The sequence below is a fragment of the Oncorhynchus nerka genome, linkage group LG2 (genome assembly GCF_034236695.1).
Source record: "Oncorhynchus nerka isolate Pitt River linkage group LG2, Oner_Uvic_2.0, whole genome shotgun sequence".
Lineage (NCBI taxonomy): Eukaryota > Metazoa > Chordata > Actinopteri > Salmoniformes > Salmonidae > Oncorhynchus > Oncorhynchus nerka.
In genome coordinates, this window is record NC_088397.1 from 101,306,314 (window position 1) to 101,333,072 (window position 26,759).

Sequence of the window (26,759 nt, forward strand, 5' to 3'; positions counted from 1 at the left end):
TTCACTGTAAGGTCTACTACACCTGTTGTATTCAGCATTTCACTGTAAGGTCTACTACACCTGTTGTATTCAGCACTTCACTGTAAGGTCTACTACACCTGTGGTATTCAGCATTTCACTGTAAGGTCTACTACACCTGTTGTATTCAGCATTTCACTGTAAGGTCTACTACACCTGTTGTATTCAGCATTTCACTGTAAGGTCTACTACACCTGTTGTATTCAGCATTTCACTGTAAGGTCTACTACACCTGTTGTATTCTGCATTTCACTGTAAGGTCTACTACACCTGTTGTATTCAGCATTTCACTGTGAGGTCTACTACACCTGTTGTATTCAGCATTTCACTGTAAGGTCTACTACACCTGTTGTATTCAGCATTTCACTGTAAGGTCTACTACACCTGTTGTATTCAGCATTTCACTGTAAGGTCTACTACACCTGTTGTATTTGGCGCATCTAACTAAGAAGATTTGATTCGGTTCACCACCCTATTCACGAAAATAAATTGCTCCTACATACACCAAGTCCATAGATGGGATGTATTTTATCAAATCAGAACTGGCATTTTTATTCAAAGCAAAGGTTGTAAAAGTATAGTATATATTTATAGAATAAATCATAGCTAGTTTGATGATTCTGTGACAAAAGGTGAATTAGTTATTGATTTTTACATTTGTAAATGGCTTTTGGCAAATGTCTGTTTAATGTCCGAATGTGTGACTATAAAACCAACCTCGGGAAACTAGCACTTCACCATTCTAGATAAGAGTTTACACTTCTTCCAACTCACTGTGGAGGTCAAAATCATTTAAAATCTATTCATTTTAAATGTTTAATTACTTCTACTTGCAATCATCATTCACCTGATAATACCAGACGTTACTTATTTTTTTTGCTAACATAAATGGGGGTCCCTGGTTCGGGGTCCCTGTGCATGAAGTTTGAAAACCCCTGCATTCATTTACTACAACGACCTTATGCGCAATCATCATTACCCAAACAATGGATTGAAGAATGTATGAACATTGGTTCTAAAAAAAAAAAGCAACAGGGATTAAATTCAATAATCTAACAGATGGACACTGAGCAAGATATTGCCGAAGGCTCATGTTTCCTCGGAAAGTATATTTGCTTCATCAACTGAAACTGGATTTGGCGCGCGCCAGGGTTCCCTCTGTCATTACGCAAAGTGGTATTTCCAAATCCACACCATTTCTAAATGTGAAACTGTCTTAACAAATACTATGTGAAATTATCCATACAAATCCTCAATAAGATTGGATGGGGGTATAGACTCGCTATATTCAAACCGACCCGGCAGCGGATTATGACGGAGTTTCCATCTGGGGTTTATTCACCCACAGCCCTGTGAGAAAATAACACGGTTTAGGCGCTACACTTTCCCATGTCGAACACGGCGACTGTCTTGTTGTTGTAGCCTACATGCAGAAATATTCTCTAGATACAAACTTTAACCCAACGTGGTAGAATGGTCCTTACCACCAATTACATTATTTCTCCGTCTAAATCAGCATACACCTATACAGTGCTATGACTGGAAAGGAAACACAGAACTTACTTCTCTTGTATGACATTCTCCTTGATGGCCCCATACGTAAGCGCCGGGAGGCCGTTGCACTGTTGGAGGCGGCAGGTGGCCCGGTTCCCTTTGCGTTGGTCTTTCAAACAGGCGTTCTCAGAACATAAATCCGTTACTTGCTGTTCCAAGTCCTCGATACGAACCCTCTGCATCTCCAGCAGCTCCTGTTGGGTGTCTATGATCTTGTTGAGTTCCGTCAGGTACTCCGTCGCTTTGCTGGGGTTCTCCGTTACTGGGTTCGGCTGCTCCATCTCCCCGTAGCGCTGCTTCTCTCCTCACGCGTCAAATGGTAGATCGAGCGCTGTCACACTCATGTTCAGTGTAAGGTTAGCCCGTCGCTCCGCCATTGTTTGTTACCGGGTGAATGGAGAAGTTGAGTGATTGTCGGTAGTTGAGCGAGACGTCGTCGTAGTACACCAGCTCTGCGCTACGAGATCTATCCACAGATTACCGCTACCGCTCTGAGGACAGAAAGCCATTTAACCCTTTACGGGACGTGACGAGCAGTCCCCACGTCTACAATATAGCAACGTCCTCCTCCCTGTATCAATCTCTGACATCGGCTACATAACGGATTGGAGTGTTGAAAAGGCTCGAACTGTGTGGTCTATTTTATCTCATTTGTTTTCTATCATGAGCTGAGGACATTCTTCCACAGGTGATTTGCCCAAATGCCAACCCTGAAGCAGGCTGTACCAGTTAATTAATGAACAAGTAAACCACATGTGATATTCACGTGCATCTATGACCAATATAATTGAGCACATTCATATTCAGCCACATGGTAGAAGCGTATGTGCCCATTCCATCTTTAAAAGGTAGGCCTATAGTAAATCATTGCTTTCATTTATTCAAACAGCATGTAAAACAAGCCACACCCATCATGACCATAGAAGGGAACAGGCCAAACCCATACTGATCAGAGAAGGGAACAGGTCACACCCTACTGACCAGAGAAGGGAACAGGTCACACCCTACTGACCAGAGAAGGGAACAGGCCACAACCATACTGACCAGAGAAGGGAACAGGTCACACCCTACTGACCAGAGAAGGGAACAGGTCACACCCTACTGACCAGAGAAGGGAACAGGTCACACCCTACTGACCAGAGAAGGGAACAGGCCACAACCATACTGACCAGAGAAGGGAACAGGTCACACCCTACTGACCAGAGAAGGGAACAGGTCACACCCTACTGACCAGAGAAGGGAACAGGTCACACCCTACTGACCAGAGAAGGGAACAGGTCACACCCTACTGACCAGAGAAGGGAACAGGCCACGCCCATACTGACCAGAGAAGGGAACAGGCCACACCCATACTGACCAAAGAAGGAAACAGGTCACACCCTACTGACCAGAGAAGGGAACAGGCCACGCCCATACTGACCAGAGAAGGGAACAGGCCACGCCCATACTGACCAGAGAAGGGAACAGGCCACGCCCATACTGACCAGAGAAGGGAACAGGCCAAACCCATACTGATCAGAGAAGGGAACAGGTCACACCCTACTGATCAGAGAAGGGAACAGGTCACACCCTACTGACCAGAGAAGGGAACAGGTCACACCCTACTGACCAGAGAAGGGAACAGGTCACACCCTACTGACCAGAGAAGGGAACAGGTCACACCCTACTGACCAGAGAAGGGAACAGGTCACACCCTACTGACCAGAGAAGGGAACAGGCCACAACCATACTGATCAGAGAAGGGAACAGGTCACACCCTACTGACCAGAGAAGGGAACAGGTCACACCCTACTGACCAGAGAAGGGAACAGGTCACACCCTACTGACCAGAGAAGGGAACAGGTCACACCCATACTGACCAGAGAAGGGAACAGGTCACACCCATCATGACCAGAGAAGGGAACAGGTCACACCCTACTGACCAGAGAAGGGAACAGGTCACACCCTACTGACCAGAGAAGGGAACAGGCCACAACCATACTGATCAGAGAAGGGAACAGGTCACACCATACTGACCAGAGAAGGGAACAGGTCACACCCTACTGACCAGAGAAGGAACAGGTCACACCCTACTGACCAGAGAAGGGAGGTCACACCCTACTGACCAGAGAAGGGAACAGGTCACACCCTACTGACCAGAGAAGGGAACAGGTCACACCATACTGACCAGAGAAGGGAACAGGTCACACCCTACTGACCAGAGAAGGGAACAGGTCACACCCTACTGACCAGAGAAGGGAACAGGTCACACCCTACTGACCAGAGAAGGGAACAGGTCACACCCATACTGACCAGAGAAGGGAACAGGTCACACCCATCATGACCAGAGAAGGGAACAGGTCACACCCTACTGACCAGAGAAGGGAACAGGTCACACCCTACTGACCAGAGAAGGGAACAGGCCACAACCATACTGATCAGAGAAGGGAACAGGTCACACCATACTGACCAGAGAAGGGAACAGGTCACACCCTACTGACCAGAGAAGGGAACAGGTCACACCCTACTGACCAGAGAAGGGAACAGGTCACACCCTACTGACCAGAGAAGGGAACAGGTCACACCATACTGACCAGAGAAGGGAACAGGTCACACCCTACTGATCAGAGAAGGGAACAGGTCACACCCTACTGACCAGAGAAGGGAACAGGCCACAACCATACTGATCAGAGAAGGGAACAGGCTACACCCTACTGACCAGAGAAGGGAACAGGCCACGCCCATACTGACCAGAGAAGGGAACAGGCCACACCCATACTGACCAAAGAAGGAAACAGGTCACACCCTACTGACCAGAGAAGGGAACAGGCCACGCCCATACTGACCAGAGAAGGGAACAGGCCACGCCCATACTGACCAGAGAAGGGAACAGGCCACGCCCATACTGACCAGAGAAGGGAACAGGCCACGCCCATACTGACCAGAGAAGGGAACAAGCCACACCCTACTGACCAGAGAAGGGAACAGGCCACACCCATACTGACCAAAGAAGGAAACAGGCCACACCCTACTGACCAGAGAAGGGAACAGGCCACGCCCATACTGACCAGAGAAGGGAACAGGCCACACCCATACTGACCAGAGAAGGAAACAGGCCACACCCATAAGTTGGCCTTGAAATACATCCACAGGTACACCTCCAATTGACTCAAATGATGTCAATTAGCAGAAACTTCTAAAGCCATGACATCATTTTCTGGAATTTTCCAAGCTGTTTAAAACCTCTTCAGTCGACCCTCTACATTTTTGAACATTTTGTTAAAAATCGCGCAACATTTCAGCGCCCTGCTACTCATGCCAGGAATATAGTACGTTCATATGGTTAGAATGTGTGTATAGGAAACCCTCGGACGTTTTTAAAACTGGTTAAATCACGACTGTGGCTATTACATAACGTGCGTTACATCGGAAAGCGCAGGAAAACCTGATCACAGAAAATGGAAATAAATATCCTTGCGCCACTTCCAGCATTTGTTAACAGTGAGCCGAATTAGATAAAACCGAGCATTCAACTCCCACAGCATCCCCATGTAGTCGAGTATCTTGTGAATTTAATCATCTTTGATTCTTGGTTGAACCGAAACAGGGGCACCGCTTACCTCCGGTCTCCGCCCAGATCATTCCGGAAGAGCTCTCTCCTGAAATTTTTTCCAAGACGACAGCTAATGATATATACATCGCCTACGGATGATTTTTATCGCTTATTAACGTTTACTAATACCTAAAGTAGCATTACAAACGTATTTCGAAGTGTTTTGTGAAAGTTTATCGTCTACTTTTTGAATTTTAAAAAATGACGTTACGTTGTGAAATCGCTGTTTTTTTCGTTTATCACACAGTCTACATATAACGATATCTTGGCTTTATATGGCCCGATTTAATCGAAATAAAGACCCAATAGTGTTTATGGGACATCTAGGAGTGCCAACAAAGAAGATGGTGAAAGGTAATGACTGTTTTCTATTTTATTGTGCGATTTGTGTAACGCCGAAATGCTAATTATTTTGTTTACGTCCCCTGCTGTGCTTTTCTGTTGTAGTGTATTGGTGCATGCTATCAGATAATAGCTTCTCATGCTGTCGCCGAAAAGCATTTTAAAAATCTGACTTGTTGCCTGGATTCACAATGAGTGTAGCTTTAATTTGATACCCTGCATGTGTATTTTAATGAACTTTTGAGTTTTAACTAATACTATTAGCATTTAGCGTAGCGCATTTGCATTTCCAGAGCTCTAGTTGGGACGCAAGCGTCCCAGATAGAGGTAAGAGGTTATTAAATTCAGTCACCTTAGTGTATGTAAACTTCTGACCCACTGGAATTGTGATACAGTGAATTATAAGTGAAATAATCTGTCTGTTAACAGTTGTTGGAAAAATTACTTGTGTCATGCACCAAGTAGATGTCCTAACCGACTTGCCAAAACTATAGTTTGTTAACAATAAATTTGTGGATGTGGTTGAAAAATTAGTTTTAATGACTCCAACCTAAGTGAATGTAAACTTCCGACTTCAACTGTACATAGAGGACCCCTAGCCAATGAGCAGGCAGATCCAGTATTACATCATCAATGCAAATAGTCCGGGTAGTCCAGGAGTCGTATTGCTTGGTGGTAGAAGCTGTTAAGAGCCTTTTTGACCTAGACTTGGCGCTCTGGTACCGCTTGCCGTGCGGTAGCAGAGAGAACAGTCTATGACAAGGGTGGCTGGCGTGTTTGACTATTTTTAGGGCCTTCCTCTGACACCACCTGGTATAGAGGTCCTGGATGGCAGAAAGCTTGGCCCCAGTGATGCACTGGGCCGTACGCAGTACCCTCTGTAGTGCCTTGCGGTCAGAGGCCGAGCAGTTGCCATAACAGGCAGTGATGCAACCTGTCAGGATGCTCTCAATGGTGTAGCTGTATAACCTTTTGAGGATCCGAGGACCCATGTCAAATCTTTTCAGTCTCCTGAGGGGGAACAGGTTTTGTTGTGCCTGCTTGGACCATGTTAGTTTGTTGGTGATGTGGACACCAAGGAACCTGAATCTCTCAACCTGCTCCACTACAGTCCCGTCGATGAGAATGGGGGCTTGGCTCAGTCCTCCTTTTCCTGTAGTCCACAATCATCATCTCCTTTGTCTTGATCACGTTGAGGGAGAGGTTGTTATTCTGGCACCACCCGGCCAGGTCACTGACCTCCTCCCTATAGGCTGTCTCATCGTTGTCGGTGATCAGGCCTACCACTGTTGTGTCGTCTGTAAACTTAATGATGGTGTTGGAGTCGTACCTGGCCATGCAGTCATGGGTGAACAGGGAGTACAGGAGGGGGCTGAGCACGCACCTCTGAGGTTCCCCGTGTTTATGATCAGCGTGGAGGATGTTGATATCTACCCTCACCACCTGGGGGCAGCCCGTCAGGAAGTCCAGGATCCAGTTGCAGAGGGAGGTGTTTAGTCCTAGGGTCCTTAGCTTAGTGATGAGCTTTGAGGGTACTATGGTGTTGAACGCTAAGCTGTAGTCAATGAATAGCATTCTCACATAGGTGTTCCTTTTGTCCAGGTGGGAAAGGGCAGTGTGGAGTGCAATAGAGATTGCATCATCTGTGAATCTGTTAGGGCGGTATGCAAATTGGAGTGGGTCTAGGGTTTCTGGGATAATGGTGTTGATGTGAGCCATGACCAGCCTGTCAAAGCACTTCATGGCTACAGACGTGAGTGCTACGGGTCGGTAGTCATTTAGGCAGGTTACCTTAGTGTAGATGGGCACAGGGACTATGGTGGTCTGCTTGAAACATGTTGGTATTACAGACTCTGACAGGGACAGATTGAATATGTCAATGTTGCTAGCCTCAGTGTTGCTTGCCTCGAAGCGAGCATAGATGTAATTTAGCTCATCTGGTAGGCATGTGTCACTGTGCAGCTCGTGGCTAAGCTTCCCTTTGTAGTCTGTTATAGTTTGCCAGCCCTGCCACATCCGACGAGCGTCAAAGCCGGTGTTGTATTATTCAAACTTAGTCCTGTTTCAACGCTTTGCCCGTTTGATGGTTCGTCGCAGGGCATAGCAGGAGTACTTATAAGCTTCCGGGTTAGAGTCCCGCACCTTGAAAGCGGCAGCGGCAGCTCTAGCCTTTAGCTCAGTGCGAATGTTGCCTGTAATCCATGGCTTCTGGTCGGGGTATGTACGTACAGTCACTGTGGGGACGACGTCCTCAATGCACTTATTGATATAGCCAGTGACTGATGTGGTGTACTCCTCAATGCCATCGGAAGAATCCCGGAACATGTTTCAGTCTGTGATAGAAAAACAGTCCTGTAGTTTAGCATCTGCTTCATCTGACCACTTTTTAATTGAACTTAGTCACTGGTTCTTCTTGCTTTCATTTTTGCATATAAGCAGGAATCAGGAGGATAGAGTTGTGGTCAGATTTACCAAATGGAGGGCGAGGGAGAGCTTTGTACGTGTCTCTGTGTGTGAGGTACAGGTGATCTAGAATTTATTCCCTCTGGTTACACATTGTTGGTTTCACATGTTGATAGAAACTTTGAAGAACTGATTGAAGTTTCCCTGCATTAAAGTCTCCGGCCACTAGGAGCGCCACCTCTGGGTGAGTGGTTTCCTGTTTGCTTATTTCCTCATACAGCTGACTGCGTGTGGTCTTAGTGCCAGCATCTGTCTGTGGTGGTAAATAAACAGCCACTAAAAGTATAACTGAAAAGGCAAGTAGTGTGGCCTGCAATTTATCACAATATACTCTACTATACTACTACACTACTCCACATTCTAGCACTATACTACTATAATACTATACTACTAGTATACTACTTCCCGCTGCACTACTCTACACTTTAGTACTATACTATTCTACACTTTAGTACTATACTACTCTACACACGACTACTCTACTACTCTACACACGACTACTCTACACACGACTACTCTACTACTCTACACTCTGCTACTCTCTACTACTCTACACGATCTACTACTCTACACTATACACTCTACGATCTACCACTCTACACTATACTACTCTACACACGACTACTCTACACACGACTACTCTACACACGACTACTCTACACACGACTACTCTACTACTCTACACTCTGCTACTCTACACTCTACGATCTACCACTCTACACTATACTACTCTACACACGACTACTCTACACTCGACTACTCTACACTCGACTACTCTACACTCGACTACTCTACACTCGACTACTCTACACTCTACTACTCTACACACGACTACTCTACACACGACTACTCTACTACTCTACACTCTGCTACTCTACACTCTACGATCTACCACTCTACACCATACTACTCTACACACTACTAATGTACACTCTACTACTATTTTACTCTACACTCTACACTCGAGTACTCTACACTCGAGTACTCTACACTCGACTACTCTACACTCTACTACTCTACACTCGAGTACTCTACACTCGACTACTCTACACTCGACTACTCTACACTCTACTACTCTTCACACGACTACTCTACACACGACTACTCTACTACTCTACACTCTGCTACTCTACACTCTACGATCTACCACTCTACACCATACTACTCTACACACTACTAATGTACACTCTACTACTATTTTACTCTACACTCTACACTCGAGTACTCTACACTCGAGTACTCTACACTCGACTACTCTACACTCTACTACTCTACACTCGAGTACTCTACACTCGAGTACTCTACACTCGAGTACTCTACACTCGACTACTCTACACTCGACTACTCTACACTCTACTACTCTACACTCTACTACTCTACACTCGACTACTCTACACTCGACTACTCAACAAATTTTTCTGCATTATTTTTGGACAGAAAGTTTCTGATTTTTGTTACGTTACGTTTTGCCTGTTGAATGGTTCGTCGTAGGGCGTAGAGGGATTTCTTATAACCGTGTTAGAGTCTACCCTTTAGCCCAGTGGGGATTTTGCCTGTAATCCATGGCTTCTGGTTGGGGTATGTACGTACGGTCACTGTGGGGACGACATCATCAATGCACTTATTGATGAAGCCTGTGACTGATGTGGTGTACTCTTCAATGCCATCGGGAAGAATCCCGGAACATAATCCAGTCTGTAACATACAACAGTCCTGTAGCTTAGCACCTGCTTCATCTGACCACTTTTTTATTGATCTAATCAAAACTAAGCAAAACAGGCCTGTAGTTTAGCATCTGCGTCATCTGACCACTTCTTTATTGACGGAGTCATTCATGCTTCCTGCTTTAGATTGAGCTTGTAAACAGGAATCAGGAGGATATAATTATGGTCAGATTTGCCAAATGGAGGGCGAGGGAGAACTTTGTACACATCTCTGTGTGTGGACTACAGGTGGTTCAGAGTTAGTTTTTTTCCCCTCTCGGTGCACATGTAACATTATAATTTAGGTTAAACTGATTTAAGTTTCCCTGCATTAAAGTCCTCGGCCAGTAGGAGCGCCGCCTCTGGATGAGCTTCTTCCTGTTTGCTTATGGCCGTATACAGCTCATTGAGTGTGGTCTTAGTGCCAGCATCAGTTAGGTGGTAAATAGACAGCTACGAATAATATAGATGAAAACTCTCTTGGTAAATAGTGTGGTCTATAGCTTATCATGAGATACTCTACCTCAGGCGCGCAAAACCTTGAGACTTCCTTATTATTTGATTTTGTGCACCAGCGGTTGTTTACAAATATACACAGACTGTCACCCCTTGTCTTAACGGAGGCAGCTGTTCTATCTTGCCGATGCAGCGTAAACCCAGCCAGTTGTATGTTATTCATGTCGTTGTTCAGCCACGACTCAATGAAACATATAACATATAAACATATAAAACATATACAATATTTTTATGTCCCGTTGGTAGGATATTCGTGATCATAGTTTGTCTATTTTATTATCCAATGATTGTACATTGGCTAATAGGACAGATGGTAGAGGCAGATTACCCACTCGCCGCTGGATCCTTACAAGGCACCCCGACCTACATTCCCGATATCTCCTTCTCTTTCTCATGCCAATCACGGCAATTTGTGTCTTGTTGGGCACTGAAGTAAAATCCTTTGTGTCCGACTCATTAAAGAAAAGCACGTTGCCCTGTACGAGGTGAGTAATCACTGTCCTGATATCCAGAAGCTCTTTTTGGTCATAAGAGACTGTGGCAGAAACATTATGTACAAAATAAGTTACAAGTAATGCGAAAAAACACACACAATAGCACATTTGGTTAGGAGGCCGTAAAACGGCAGCCACCTCCTCCAGGGTCATTATCAGAGAGGAAGAGTTGCAATTACTAGATCTATAAACCTCTGGAGCCATGCAGATGGTCTTGTTTGTTTGGCTGGGAGGAGGGTGGAGCCATGCAGATGGTCTTGTTTGTTTGGCTGGGAGGAGGGTGGAGCCATGCAGCTGGCCTAGTGTGTTTGGCTGGGAGGAGGGTGGAGCCATGCAGCTGTTCTAGTGTGATTGGCTGGGAGGAGGGTGGAGCCATGCAGCTGGCCTAGTGTGTTTGGCTGGGAGGAGGGTGGAGGGGTAGAAAGTAGAACATCTCCTGATTAATTACCACAGATACCAGATCACTCTCTGTTGTCACTGGAAGCATGGTATTTGCATATTGATAGATCATGCTTTTCAATCTGCACACTGCACACTAGCCCAGGGAGCAATAGCTCCAACCTGGGACTGGATTTCATTACATTTTGACAATGTCACAGGTTTGAGGCTATGGGAGCCAAAGGGTCTGTTGACTCCTCACGGTAGCCCACCCACTGGGCACAGACTGGTTGAATCAACATTGTTTCAACATCATTTTTCAATGTATTGTGACTTGTTTTGAGGGTGAAATGCAAACCACAGGATTATGTCATCATGGTGACCAATTTTCAACATAGACAAACCTTGTAAAAAGTATGTTGAATTTGTACCTTTGAAATAATGTCAGATGTTCAATGTTACATCCAGTATTAACAAATTAACAATAGTCTGAGCAGCACCTCCTACTGGAGAGCTGCTCTACCTACAGCTATCGATGTGTTCTGTCATCCAGGCTTTTAGCCAAGCCCAGATTTCAGATTTGTCACTGAATGCTACCAATGTTCTATCATGAGAATGATTATGATGATTGATTATTGAGATAAATATATTCAGTGTTCCTATAGAAGCCATTCTGTTTATAACAGAGTAAATTAAATGGAACCATACTTCATAAGTCATATATCCTCATTGATGCTATTTAGGCCTATGTAGCATTAGGGAAGTCATCAACAGCTATTGTTTCAATTCAACCCAGGGTTCAACTGAACATAGACAGTACATATAGGCCCAGTGGGGTTCTAGCTCTGGTTGATTTCAAATGGAATCTACAGGTGAATCATTACTATGTTGGATTCAGGTCTCCATCTCAACCAAAAATACAAGTGAAAGAATATGATCAAATCAAACTTCATTTAAACGTTGATTTGATTTAGTCCTATTCCTTATTAAATTGTAGACAAACTGGATATTGAATTGTGTGTTTGCTTGTCAACGCAACCAAATATCGACATTTGAAGGAGTTGTATCTTCTGCTTGGATAGTTCCATCTGTGCCGCTGACTTAGTCTGGCTTTAATTCCAGTTTGTCTAGAAATAAATCATTTACATGTTGGATTCACGTCTCCATCACAACCAAAAATCAAAGTTAAAGAATAGGATTAAGCCGGTGGCTCAGATCAAACTATCCAAGCACGCCCCTATTCACATCAACGGGAAACCAGTGGAAGAGGGGGAAAGTACCTCAGTGACGATCTGAAATGGCTCGGGTGGTTGATGTCCATGATCTTCTTTTTGGCCTGAAATGGTCCACCCACACAGACAGTTTGGTGAAGTAGGCGCAACTACACCTCTTCAACCTCAGGATGCTGAAGAAATTTGACTTGTCACCTAAACCCTCACAAAATGTTACAGATGCACAATTGAGAGCATCCTGTTGGGCTGTGTCACCACCTGGTACAGCACATTAACGGCCAACTGCTTTCTTCTGGAAAATGTGAAGTCCAAGATGGACAAAGGGGGCGTTGTTGGGGCTGTGTTTCTGGACCTAAGGAAGGCTTTTGATACTGTTAACCATGAGATTCTCATCACAAAATTGTCCAAGTTCAACTTTTCCCCCCGATGCCTTGAGATGGATGAAATCATACCTTGAAGGCAGAACTCAGTGTGTCAGAGTGAGCAATGAGCTGTCCCCCACTCTTAGCTATGACGTGGGTGTGCCCCAAGGGTCAACACTGGGGCCCCTCCTGTTCAGCCTGTACATTAATGATCTGCCTTCTGTCTGTACTGGGTCTGAAGTTCAAATGTATGCAGATGATACAGTGATATATGTGCACGCAAAGAGCAAACTACAAGCTGCACAAGAACTCACTACTGTAATGGTCCAGGTTACAAAGTGGCTCAGTGACTCGTGTTTGCATCTCAATGTGAAAAAAACTGTTTGCATGTTCTTCACAAAGAGGGCAACAGATGCTACTGAACTAGATGTCTATGAGCCAGGGGAGAAGCTCCAGGTGGTATCTGATTTTAAGTACCTTGGCATCATACTTGATTCCAACCTCTCTTTTAAAAAGCATGTGAAAAAGGTCATTCAGATAACCAAATTCAACCTAGCTAATTTCCGATTTATATACGAAATTGTTTGACTACAGAAGTAGCAAAACTGTACTTCAAATCTATGATACTCCCCCACTTAACATACTGCTTGACTAGTTGGGCCCAAGCTTGCTGTACAACATTAAAACCTATTCCGTCTGTCTACAAACAGGCTCTCAAAGTGCTTGATAGAAAGCTCAATAGCCATCATCACTGTTACATCCTTAAAAAGCATGAGCTCCTGAGTTGGGAAAATCTTGTGCAATACACCGACGCATGTCTTGTATTCAAGATCCTAAATGGCCTGGCTCCCCCTCCACTCAGTAATTTTGTTAAACAGAAAACCCAAACATATGGCAGCAGATCCACAAGGTCTGCCATGAGAGGTGACTGTATAGTTCCCCTAAGGAAAAGCACCTTTAGTAAATCTGCATTCTCTGTGAGAGCTTCCCATGTCTGGAATACACTGCCATCAGACACACAACTGCACCACCTATCACACTTTCACAAGATGTATGAAGACATGGCTAAAGGTCAATCAGATTTGTGATCATAATCCCTAGCTGTGTATTGCCTCTTTCCATGTTGTCTGTAACTTGTGAGGTGTGGAAACACTTTGTTGCTTTTATGAATTTTGTCTTGCTGCTTTTTGTTCTGTTGTTCTGTCTGTATGCTACGTCTTGCTTGTTCTATGTTGCTCTGTCTGTATGCTATGTCTTGCTTGTTCTATGTTGCTCTGTCTGTATGCTACGTCTTGCTTGTCCTATGTTGCTCTGTCTGTATGCTACGTCTTGCTTGTCCTATGTTGCTCTGTCTGTATGCTACGTCTTGCTTGTCCTATGTTAATCTGTCTGTATGCTATGTCTTGCTTGTCCTATGTTCATCTGTCTGTATGCTATGTCTTGCTTGTCCTATGTTGCTCTGCGTGTGCTCACTGCTCAATGATTGTCTATATTGTAATTGTTTTTAATAACCTGCCCAGAGACTGCAGTTGAAAATTAGCCGGCTGGCTAAAACCGGCACTTTTACTGAAACGTTGATTAATGTGCACTGTCCCTGTAAAAATAAAATAAACTCAAACTGCACCGCCCACAACTGCAGGGTTCTCCAGAGGGTCACAGTGGGCAAGCTACCTGCCATCCAGGACACCTACAGCACCCGATGTCACAGGAAGGCCATAAAGATCATCAAGAACTTCAACCACCCGAGCCACTTCCTGTTCACCCCGCTATCGTCCAGAAGGCGAGGTCAGCACAGGTGCATCAAAGCTGGGACCGAGAGACTGAAAAACAGCTTATATTACAAAGCCATCAGACTGTTAAACAGTCATCGCTAGCCAGGTACCACCCGGTTACTCAACCCTGCACCTTAGAGGCTGCTGCCCTATATACATAGACATGGAATCACTGGGAACTTTAATAATGTCTAAATCATGTTTACAAACTGATTTACTCATCTCACCCAGCAAAAACATCCCTTTTTCAGGACCCTGTCTTTCAAAGATCTTTTGTAAAAATCCAAATAACTTCACAGATCTTTATTGTAAAGGGTTTAAACACTGTTTCCCCATGCTTGTTCAATGAACCCTAAACAATTAATGAACCTGCACCTGTGGAACGGTCGTTAAGACAAACAGCTTACAGACGGTAGGCAATTAAGGCCACAGTTATGAAAACTTAGGACACTAAAGAGACCTTTCTACTGACTCTGAAAAACATCAAAAGAAAGATGCCCAGGGTCCCTGCTCATCTGTGTGAACATGCCTTAGGCATGCTGCAAGGAGGCATGAGGACTGCAGATGTGGCCAGGGGAAAAAATTGCAATGTCCGTAATGTGAGACGCCTAAGACAGTGCTACAGGGAGACAGGATGGAAAGCTGATCATCCTCGCAGTGGCAGACCACGTGTAACAACACCTGCACAGGATTGGTAAATCTGAACATCACACCTGAAGGACAGGTACAGGTTCGAAACAACAACTGCCTGAGATACACCAGGAATGCACATTCCCTCCATCAGTGCTCAGACTGTCCACAATAGGCTGAGAGAGGCTGGACTGAGGGCTTGTAGGCCTGTTGTAAGGCAACAACGTCTTCTATGGGCACAAATCCACCGTTGCTGGACCAGACAGGACTGGCAAAAAGTGCTCTTCACTGACGAGTTGCGGTTTTGTTTCACCAGGGGTGATTGTCGGATTCGCGTTTATCGTCGAAGGAATGAGGGCTACACCGAGGCCTGTACTCTGGAGCAGGATTGATTTGGAGGTGGAGGGTCCGTCATGGTCTGAGGCGGTGTGTCACAGCATCATCGGACTGAGCTTGATGTCATTGCAGGCAATCTCAACACTGTGCATTACAGGGAAGACATCCTCCTCCCTCACGTGGTACCCTTCCTGAAGGCTCATCCTGACATGACAAAGCCACCAGCCATACTGCTCCTCCTGTACTTGATTTCATGCAAGACAGGAATGTCAGTGTTCTGCCATGGCCAGCGAAGAGCCCGGATCTCAATCCCATTGAGCACGTCTGGGACCTGTTGGATTAGAGGGTGAGGGCTAAGGCCATTCCCCCCAGAAATGTCAGGGAACTTTCATGTGCCTTGGTGGAAGAGTGGGGTAACATCTCACAGCAAGAACTGGCAAATCTGGTGCAGTCCATGAGGAGGATATGCACTGCAGTACTTAATGCAGCTGGTGGCCACACCAGATACTGACTGTTACTTTTGACACCCTTTGTTCAGGGACACATTATTCCATTTCTGTTAGTGACATGTCTGTGGAACTTGTTCAGTTTATGTCTCAGTTGTTGAATCTTTTTATGTTCATACAAATATTTACACACGTTTATTTTGGTTAAAATTAACACAGTTGACAGTGAGAGGACGTTTATTTTGGTTAAAATTAACACAGTTGACAGTGAGAGGACGTTTATTTTGGTTAAAATTAACACAGTTGACAGTGAGAGGACGTTTATTTTGGTTAAAATTAACACAGTTGACAGTGAGAGGACGTTTATTTTGGTTAAAATTAACACAGTTGACAGTGAGAGGACGTTTATTTTGGTTAAAATTAACACAGTTGACAGTGAGAGGACGTTTATTTTGGTTGAAAATTTATTTTGCTGAAAATTAACACAGTTGACAGTGAGAGGACGTTTATTTTGCTGAAAATTAACACAGTTGACAGTGAGAGGACGTTTATTTTGCTTGAAAATTTATTTTGGTTAAAATTAACACAGTTGACAGTGAGAGGACGTTTATTTTGGTTAAAATTAACACAGTTGACAGTGAGAGGACGTTTATTTTGGTTAAACAGTTGAACATTTTGGTTAAAATTAACAGTTGACAGTGAGAGGACGTTTATTTTGGTTAAAATTAACACAGTTGACAGTGAGAGGACGTTTATTTTGGTTAAAATTAACACAGTTGACAGTGAGAGGGCGTTTATTTTGGTTAAAATTAACACAGTTGACAGTGAGAGGATTTTGCGTTAACATTTTGACAGTGAGAGGACGTTTATTTTGGTTAAAATTAACACAGTTGACAGTGAGAGGACGTTTATTTTGGTTAAAATTAACACAGTTGACAGTGAGAGGACGTTTATTTTGGTTAAAATTAACACAGTTGACAGTGAGAGGACGTTTATTTTGCTGAAAATTAACACAGTTGACAGTGAGAGGACGTTTATTTTGGTTAAAATTAACACAGTTGACAGTGAGAGGACGTTTATTTTGGTTAAAATTAACACAGTTGACAGTGAGAGGACGTTTATTTTGGAAAATTAACACAGTTGACAGTGAGAGGACGTTTATTTTGCTGAAAATTAACACAGTTGACAGTGAGAGGACGTTTATTTTGCTGAAAATTAACACAGTTGACAGTGAGAGGACGTTTATTTTGCTGAAAATTAACACAGTTGACAGTGAGAGGACGTTTATTTTGCTGAAAATTAACACAGTTGACAGTGAAGGAATTTTGGTTAAAATTAACACAGTTGACAGTGAGAGGACGTTTATTTTGCTGAAAATTAACACAGTTGACAGTGAGAGGACGTTTATTTTGCTGAAAATTAACACAGTTGACAGTGAGAGGACGTTTATTTTGCTGAAAATTAACACAGTTGACAGTGAGAGGACGTTTATTTTGCTGAAAATTAACACAGTTGACAGTGAGAGGACGTTTAATTTTTTGCTGAGTTTATATTGTATTCTTATCTTCTGTATTGACATTGATATTGATATATTTCTAAATTCATTTCTTTTACTTTTAGATGTGCGTATTGTTGTAAATGGTTAAAATACTACTACTGTACTGTTGGAGCTCTGAACACAAGCATTTCGCAACACCAGCAACAGCATCTGCTAAATATGTGTATGTGACCGATAAAATTTGATTTGAAGTGTTACTATTAAATGTTGATATTTGGTTGCGTTGTCAATAATCTTTTTACAATACAGTAAATAGCCTAAAGTTAAGTTTCTCATTGTAAGGTTGAATAAATACTGTTACATTAGTTTGTAAGATATGTTATACAACTGAATGCATTCAACTGAAATGTGTCTTCCGCACTGCTTTAATCGACATCCACGTCTTGAGTGCCCGGGGAACAGTGGGTTACTGCCTTGTTCAGGGGAACAGTGGGTTACTGCCTCGTTCAGGGGAACAGTGGGTTACTGCCTCGTTCAGGGGAACAGTGGGTTACTGCCTTGCTCAGGGGAACAGTGGGTTACTGCCTTGCTCAGGGGAACAGTGGGTTACTGCCTTGCTCAGGGGAACAGTGGGTTACTGCCTTGCTCAGGGGAACAGTGGGTTACTGCATTGCTCAGGGGAACAGTGGGTTAACTGCCTTGCTCAGGGGAACAGTGGGTTAACTGCCTCGTTCAGGGGAACAGTGGGTTAACTGCCTTGCTCAGGGGAACAGTGGGTTACTGCATTGCAGGGAACAGTGGGTTAATTGCAGGGGAACAGTGGGTTAACTGCCTTGCTCAGGGGAACAGTGGGTTAACTGTTCCTCTGCCTTGTTCAGGGGAACAGTGGGTTAACTGCCTTGTTTACTGCCTTGTTCAGGGTGAAGGGGAACAGTGGGTTAACTGGGTTACCTTGTTCAGGGAACAGTGGGTTAAACTGCCTTGTTCAGGGAACAGTGGGTTAACTGCCTTGTTCAGGGAACAGTGGGTTAACTGCCTTGTTCAGGGGTGGGTTAACAGTGGGTTAACTGCCTTGTTCAGGGGAACAGTGGGTTAAGGGGAACAGTGGGTTAACTGCTTGTTGGGTTAACTGCCTTGTTCAGGGGAACAGTGGGTTACTGCCTTGTTCAGGGGAACAGTGGGTTACTGCCTTGTTCAGGGGAACAGTGGGTTACTGCCTTGTTCAGGGGAACAGTGGGTTACTGCCTTGTTCAGGGGAACAGTGGGTTACTGCCTTGCTCAGGGGAACAGTGGGTTACAGGGGAACAGTGGGTTACTGCCTTGTTCAGGGGAACAGTGGGTTACTGCCTTGTTTACTGCCTTGTTCAGGGAACAGTGGGTTAACAGTGGGTTAACTGCCTTGCTCAGGGGAACAGTGGGTTACTGCCTTGCTCAGGGGAACAGTGGGTTACTGCCTTGCTCAGGGGAACAGTGGGTTACTGCCTTGTTCAGGGGAACAGTGGGTTACTGCCTTGTTCAGGGGAACAGTGGGTTAACTGCCTTGCTCAGGGGAACAGTGGGTTACTGCCTTGTTCAGGGGAACAGTGGGTTAACTGCCTTGCTCAGGGGAACAGTGGGTTACTGCCTTGTTCAGGGGAACAGTGGGTTAACTGCCTTGCTCAGGGGAACAGTGGGTTACTGCCTTGCTCAGGGGAACAGTGGGTTACTGCCTTGCTGCCTTGCTCAGGGGAACAGTGGGTTACTGCCTTGCTCAGGGGAACAGGGGTTAACTGCCTTGCTCAACAGTGGGTTACTGCCTTGTTCAGGGAACAGTGGGTTACTGCCTTGTTCAGGGAACAGTGGGTTAACTGCCTTGCTCAGGGGAACAGTGGGTTACTGCCTTGTGGGTTACAGGGGAACAGTGGGTTAACTGCCTTGCTCAAGGGAACAGTGGGTTACTGCCTTGTTCAGGGGAACAGGGGTTAACTGCCTTGCTCAGGGGAACAGTGGGTTACTGCCTTGTTCAGGGGAACAGTGGGTTAACTGCCTTGTTCAGGGGAACAGTGGGTTAACTGCCTTGCTCAGGGGAACAGTGGGTTACTGCCTTGTTCAGGGGAACAGTGGGTTAACTGCCTTGCTCAGGGGAACAGTGGGTTAACTGCCTTGTTCAGGGGAACAGTGGGTTAACTGCCTTGTTCAGGGGCAGAACGACAGATTTGTATCTTATCAGCTTGACGGTTAATGGCCCATCGCTCCTACCAGCCAGCTCCCATCATTCAGATGACAACTTAACCAAAAATCGACATTGTTTTTCCTTTGGAATTTGTTTGTAGTTTTAGATGGTTGAAAGTCTAGTGATGACACATTGGGAATTCAACAATCTTCTGGCTGTCTTTTTCAGTGGGTGAATAAAGTTTGAAATCTCATTGATCAAATCGCAACCAAATATGACCCAAATGTTCATGTTGAAATGAGGTGGCTTGCCCAGTGGACATTGTAAATAAGGAGCATGAAAACGAATGCGCACATTCCATACATTTTATATAGTCTCCAATGCACCACTATTATAAAAAAAAAGTTAAAGAAAATGTAAATGTTTGACACTGAAAATAAAAAAGTTTAATCACAACTGATGCGCAGCGAAAGTAGACTACGGTAAAATGACGTGGTGGTCGAATGTTGTGAGTGCGTATTCGACGTGCGCATGGAAGGAAGCGCTGTGGGCTGCATTACAATGATCTGATCTCGTTCTGTTCTGCTAGCTGTTGGATATATGACTAACAGAATGATATCGGACAACCACAATCTAACGTTGCATTTGTGAAGATATCAAAGCATTCGAATAAAATGTTTTAGCGTCAACTAATAGACCAAAGAGCGGTTATGATGTGTAACAGGTGAGTCAAGCTGATTTCACAGTTGCGTTGCAGAGCCGATGACGACTAATTTTCTCAATGTCGCTACATTCTTCTAAATTGGTTCCAAAAGTTGTTATAATTATGTTGAATAACAATGACCACTGATACAGTCAGGGATTGGAAAACGAGACGAGAGAAATATTTCCTTATTATGCCATTTCGTCTTTGGAAATGATGTTGCGCATGTGCAACCGGTGGGGGAATGTGGTTCTTGTAGTTTTTCTCTTTCCGGCCTGTATTGTACTTCAGACTGTATCACGGTCACTTAGGCCTACAGCACATTTCTGAAATCTTTCGTTCTTTCTGACTAATCTAGTTCTGTTTGAAAAGACTCGTTTAGCTGTTACCATTCATTTAATAATATGGGCACTGAAACCATGTAATAAATCAAACCATTTAAATAACAAATTCATGAAGCTCAATAACACAATATGTTATTTTCTAGTGAAAATGAAATCAGTATGAACCTCTTTCTGATTGATGCATAGTATTACAATACACATGTTTCTAGCCACTACCCACTGGGCACAAACCTGTTGAATCAACATCATTTGTAAATGTAACTTGGAATCTGTTGTTTTGAGGGTGACATTTTAAAGACGGGATTATGTTATAATTGTAACCAATTTTCAACATAGACAAACCTTATATAAAATATGTTGAATTTGTACCTTTGAAACAACGTCAGGTCTTCAACATTATATCCAGTATCAGAAAGAAAAAAAACGACAGTCTGGGCAGCACTTCCTGTCTACAGCTGTTCATGTGGTCTCCCATCCAGGGTTTTAACCACTTCCTGTCTACAGCTGTTCATGTGGTCTCCCATCCAGGGTTTTAACCACTTCCTGTCTACAGCTGTTCATGTGGTCTCCCATCCAGGGTTTTAACCACTTCCTGTCTACAGCTGTTCATGTGGTCTCCCATCCAGGGTTTTAACCACTTCCTGTCTACAGCTGTTCATGTGGTCTCTCATCCAGGGTTTTAACCACTTCCTGTCTACAGCTGTTCATGTGGTCTCTCATCCAGGGTTTTAACCACTTCCTGTCTACAGCTGTTCATGTGGTCTCCCATCCAGGGTTTTAACCACTTCCTGTCTACAGCTGTTCATGTGGTCTCCCATCCAGGGTTTTAACCACTTCCTGTCTACAGCTGTTCATGTGGTCTCCCATCCAGGGGTATAACCACTTCCTGTCTACAGCTGTTCATGTGGTCTCTCATCCAGGGTTTTAACCACTTCCCGTCTACAGCTGTTCATGTGGTCTCCCATCCAGGGGTATAACCACTTCCTGTCTACAGCTGTTCATGTGGTCTCTCATCCAGGGTTTTAACCAATCCCAGTTTAGCCTTGATACTGTATTTACCACTGACTGCTACCAATGTGCTCTGGTGAGAATGATAACTACATATATGTACTATTGCTATCAGTCATTCCAAAGGATAGGTTTAACAGAGTAAATTAAATGTGACCATACTTTATAAGTCATATCCTCAATGATGCTATTTAGGCCTATGTAGCATTAGGGAAGTTCTCAACAAGTATTGTTTCAATTTAACCCAGGGTTCAACTGAACATAGATAATATATATAGGCCCAGGGGGTTTCTAGTTTATACATGTAGGCCACGTACCATCTGTGCCACTGACTTAGTCTGAACATAGATAATATATATAGGCCCAGGGGGTTTCTAGTTTATACATGTAGGCCACGTACCGTCTGTGCCACTGACTTAGTCTGAACATAGATAATATATATAGGCCCAGGGGGTTTCTAGTTTATACATGTAGGCCACGTACCGTCTGTGCCACTGACTTAGTCTGAACATAGATAATATATATAGGCCCAGGGGGTTTCTAGTTTATACATGTAGGCCACGTACCGTCTGTGCCACTGACTTAGTCTGAACATAGATAATATATATAGGCCCAGGGGGTTTCTAGTTTATACATGTAGGCCACGTACCGTCTGTGCCACTGACTTAGTCTGAACATAGATAATATATATAGGCCCAGGGGGTTTCTAGTTTCTAGTTTATGACTTATCTGAACATAGATAATATATATAGGCCCAGGGGTTTCTAGCGTACCATCTGTGCCACTGACTTAGTCTGAACATAGATAATATATATAGGCCCAGGGGGTTTCTAGTTTATACATGTAGGCCACGTACCGTCTGTGCCACTGACTCTATCTGAACATAGATAATATATATAGGCCCAGGGGGTTTCTAGTTTATACATGTAGGCCACGTACCGTCTGTGCCACTGACTTAGTCTGAACATAGATAATATATATAGGCCCAGGGGGTTTCTAGTTTATACATGTAGGCCACGTACCGTCTGTGCCACTGACTTAGTCTGAACATAGATAATATATATAGGCCCAGGGGGTTTCTAGTTTATACATGTAGGCCACGTACCGTCTGTGCCACTGACTTAGTCTGGTTTTAATTCCAGATAATGCGTGATATGTTGGATCTCCATCTCAACATAAATTCAAAGTTAAAGAATGCAATCGAATCAAACTTTAAATGTACTTGAAATAGATTTGTATTTTATTTATTCTTTTACATCCAATTTTGGTTGAGACGTGAATCCAACATATAAATGTTTAATTTGTAGACAAACTGGAATTAAACTCCTTTAAATGTTGATTTTTGGTTGCGTTGACAACCAAACACAATTCAAAAATACTTTTTTCAACACCGTAAAGAGCCTAGTAACTTGTCGACAATTTAACAAATTATATTTTCGATTAAAGTTTCCAACTAAACTAAAAGTTAAAGAACCGGATTAAGCTCATATGAAATTATCCCAACATTAGATATCCTTTAAATGTTGATATTTGGTTGCTTTGTCAACCAAACAATTCAACAATACTTTTGTAATACAGTAGATAACGTTTAGGCTATCTCACAAACTAATGTAGCCGTATTTATTCAACCATACAATGAGTAACACATCCATGGCCTCATTTTGAGATTAGCCTACTGGAACTATACATGTCTTCTTATGTAATCATAGAAAGTATGATCAAAGGTATCTTGCAAATGTCTCAGGTCTGTGAGATCATTATTTCTATAATAATCTGTGCAGAATCTTCAACAGCGTTCATATCCTATCGGCAGACTCAACAGCCTTTCTCTAATGACTGCCTCGCCTGCTTCACCAACTACTTCTCAGACAGAGTTCAGTGTGTCAAATCGGAGGGCCTGTTGTCCGGACCTCTGGCAGTCTCTATGGGGGTACCACAGGGTTCAATTCTCGGGCCGATTTTCTTCTCTGTATACATCAATAATGTCGCTTTTGCTGCTGGTGATTCTCTGATCCACCTCTATGCTGACGAAACCATTCTGTATACTCCTGGCCCTTCTTTGGACACTGGGAGGAGGTGAGGGCCCTCGGAGTGTGGGGTCAGGAAACAGCAGAGGGAGACAGTAGTGGAGAGGGTAGTAAGTTTTAAATTCCTCGGCGTATACATCACAGACAAACTGAATTGGTCCACCCACACAGACAGCATCGTGAAGAAGGCGCAGCAGCGCCTCTTCAACCTCAGGAGGCTGAAGAAATTGGGCTTGTCACCCAAAGCACTCACAAACTTCTACAGATGCACAATCGAGAGCATCCTGGCGGGCTGTATCACCGCCTGGCACGGCAACTGCTCCACCCACAACCGTAAGGCTCTCCAGAGGGTAGTGAGGTCTGCACAACGCATCACCGGGGGCAAACTACCTGCCCTCCAGGACACCTACACCACCCGATGTTACAGGAAGGCCATAAAGATCATCAAGGACAACAAAGCTGGGACCGAGAGACTGAAAAACAGCTTCTATCTCAAGGCCATCAGACTGTTAAACAGCCACCACTAACATTGAGTGGCTGCTGCCAACATACTGACTCAACTCCAGCCACTTTAATAATGGGAATTGATGGAAATGTATGTAAAATATATCACTAGCCACTTTAAACAATGCTACTTAATATAATGTTTACATACCCTACATTACTCATCTCATATGTATATACTGTACTCTATATCATCTACTGCATCTTTATGTAATACATGTATCACTAGCTACTTTAAACAATGCTACTTAATATAATGTTTACATACCCTACATTACTCATCTCATATGTATACGTATATACTGTACTCTTATCATCTACTGCATCTTTATGTAATACATGTATCACTAGCCACTTTAAACTATGCCACTTTGTTTACATACCCTACATTACTCATTTCATATGTATATACTGTACTCGATACCATCTACTGTATCTTGCCTATGCCGTTCTGTACCATCACTCATTCATATATCTTTATGTACATATTCTTTATCCATTTACACTTGTGTGTATAAGGTAGTAGTTTTGGAATTGTTAGGTTAGATTACTCGTTGTTTATTACTGCATTGTCGGAACTAGAAGCACAAGCATTTCGCTACACTCGCACTAACATCTGCTATTAGATGGAGTACAGTGGTAACACATGGTTCTGCTATTAGATGGAGTACAGTGGTAACACATGGTTCTGCTATTAGATGGAGTACAGTGGTAACACATGGTTCTGCTATTAGATGGAGTACAGTGGTAACACATGGTTCTGCTATTAGATGGAGTACAGTGGTAACACATGGTTCTGCTATTAGATGGAGTACAGTGGTAACACATGGTTCTGCTATTAGATGGAGTACAGTGGTAACACATGGTTCTGCTATTAGATGGAGTACAGTGGTAACACATGGTTCTGCTATTAGATGGAGTACAGTGGTAACACATGGATAAGAGCGTCTGCTAAATGACTTAAATGTAAATGTAAATGTTAACATCTGCTAACCATGTGTATGTGACAAATAAATTTGATTTGTTAACTAACCTCCAGACGAGCTTCAATGCCATACAACTCTCCTTCCGTGGCCTCCAACTGCTCTTTAATGCAAGTCAAACTAAATGCACGCTCTTCAACCAATCGCTGCCTGCACCTGCCCGCCTGTCCAGCATCACTACTCTGGACGGTTCTGACTTAGAATATGTGGACAACTACAAATACCTAGGTGTCTGGTTAGACTGTAAACTCTCCTAACAAACTCACATCAAACATCTCCAATCCAAAATGAAATCTAGAATCGGCTTCCTATTTCACAGCAAAGCCTTCTTCACTCATGCTGCTAAACATATCCTCGTAAAACTGACTATCCTACTGATCCTTGATTTCGGCGATGCCATTTACAAAATAGCCTCCAACACTCTACTCAGCAAACTGGATGTAGTCTATCACAGTGCCATCCGTTTTGTCACCAAAGCCCCATATACTGCCCACTACTGCGACCTGTATGCTGTCGTTGGTTGGCCCTCGCTTCATACTCGTCGCCAAATCCACTGGCTACAGGTCATCTATAAGTCTCTGCTAGGTAAAGCACCACCTTATCTCAGTTCACTGGTCTCCATAGCAGCACCCACCCGTAGCACGCGCTCCAGCAGGTATATTTCACTGGTCACCCCCAAAGCCAATTCCTCTTTTGGTCGTCTTTCCTTCCAGTTCTCTGCTGCCAATGACTGGAACGAACTGCAAAAATCACTGAAGCTGGAGACTCATATTTCCCTCACCAACTTTAATCACCAGCTGTCAGAGCAGCTCACAGATCACTGTACCTGTACACAGCCCATCTGTAAATAGCCCATCTGTAAATAGCCCATCTGTAAATAGCCCATCTGTAAATAGCCCATCCAACTACCTCATCCCCATACTGTATTTATTTTATATTTTATATTTTTGCTCATTTGCTCATTTGATACCCCAGTATCTCTACTTGCACATTCATCTTCTGCACATCTATCACTCCAGTGTTTGATTGCTAAATTTTGCCACCATGGCCTATTTATTGCCTTTCCTCCCTTAACTTTCCTCACACTGTTCATATACGTTTCTTCTGTATTATTGACCGTACGTTTGTTTATTCCATGTGTAACTCTGTGTTGTTTGTGTCACACTGCTTTGCTTTATCTTGGCCAGGTCACAGTTGTAAATGACAATTTGTTCTCAACTGGCTGGTAAAATAAAGAATAAAAAACGTTTAATCTCAACTGTAGTGGTTCTGCTATTAGATGAAGTAACACATTTAGTCGTTGTATAAATGCAGAATATCTGTATTTCCATTCGAACTTTGTCGTGATTTTAAATGGTTGAAAGTGTAGTGATAATTCAACAAACTTCTGGCTGTCTTCTTGAGTGGGTGAATAAAGGTTGAAATCTTTTTCATCAACGTCTCAACCAAATATGACCTAAATGTCCACATTGCAGTGGTGTGTCCAGTGTTTGTGTGGAATTCCAGATGAAAACAGTGATGCCAGGGGTGTATTCATTACGGAAACCAGATCCAAACGGAAGCAATCGGCGCAAATTAAACGGGGAGAGATCTACCTGAATTTGTCCAATAGAAACTCTCGTTTGTGTTTTCCATTTGGAGTAAACAGTTTCTGTTGAACAGTTTTGCAAATGGTGACACAGTTTGTTACAGAATTGTAATA

At 43.6% G+C, this 26,759-nt stretch overlaps 1 protein-coding gene across 2 annotated transcripts in view; it reads left to right on the plus strand.

Annotated features, from left to right (window-relative positions):
- Positions 1 to 20,026: 20,026 nt before the first annotated feature.
- The window catches only part of hdac11 (histone deacetylase 11), a 68,336-nt gene continuing 61,603 nt past the window's right edge, over positions 20,027 to 26,759 (plus strand). For both annotated transcript variants that reach the window (XM_065004766.1, XM_065004767.1), the window contains exon 1: positions 20,027 to 20,212. In XM_065004766.1, coding sequence (XP_064860838.1) covers positions 20,199 to 20,212 — 14 coding nt within the window. In that variant the 5' untranslated portion in view covers positions 20,027 to 20,198. The remainder of the gene's footprint in view (positions 20,213 to 26,759) is intronic.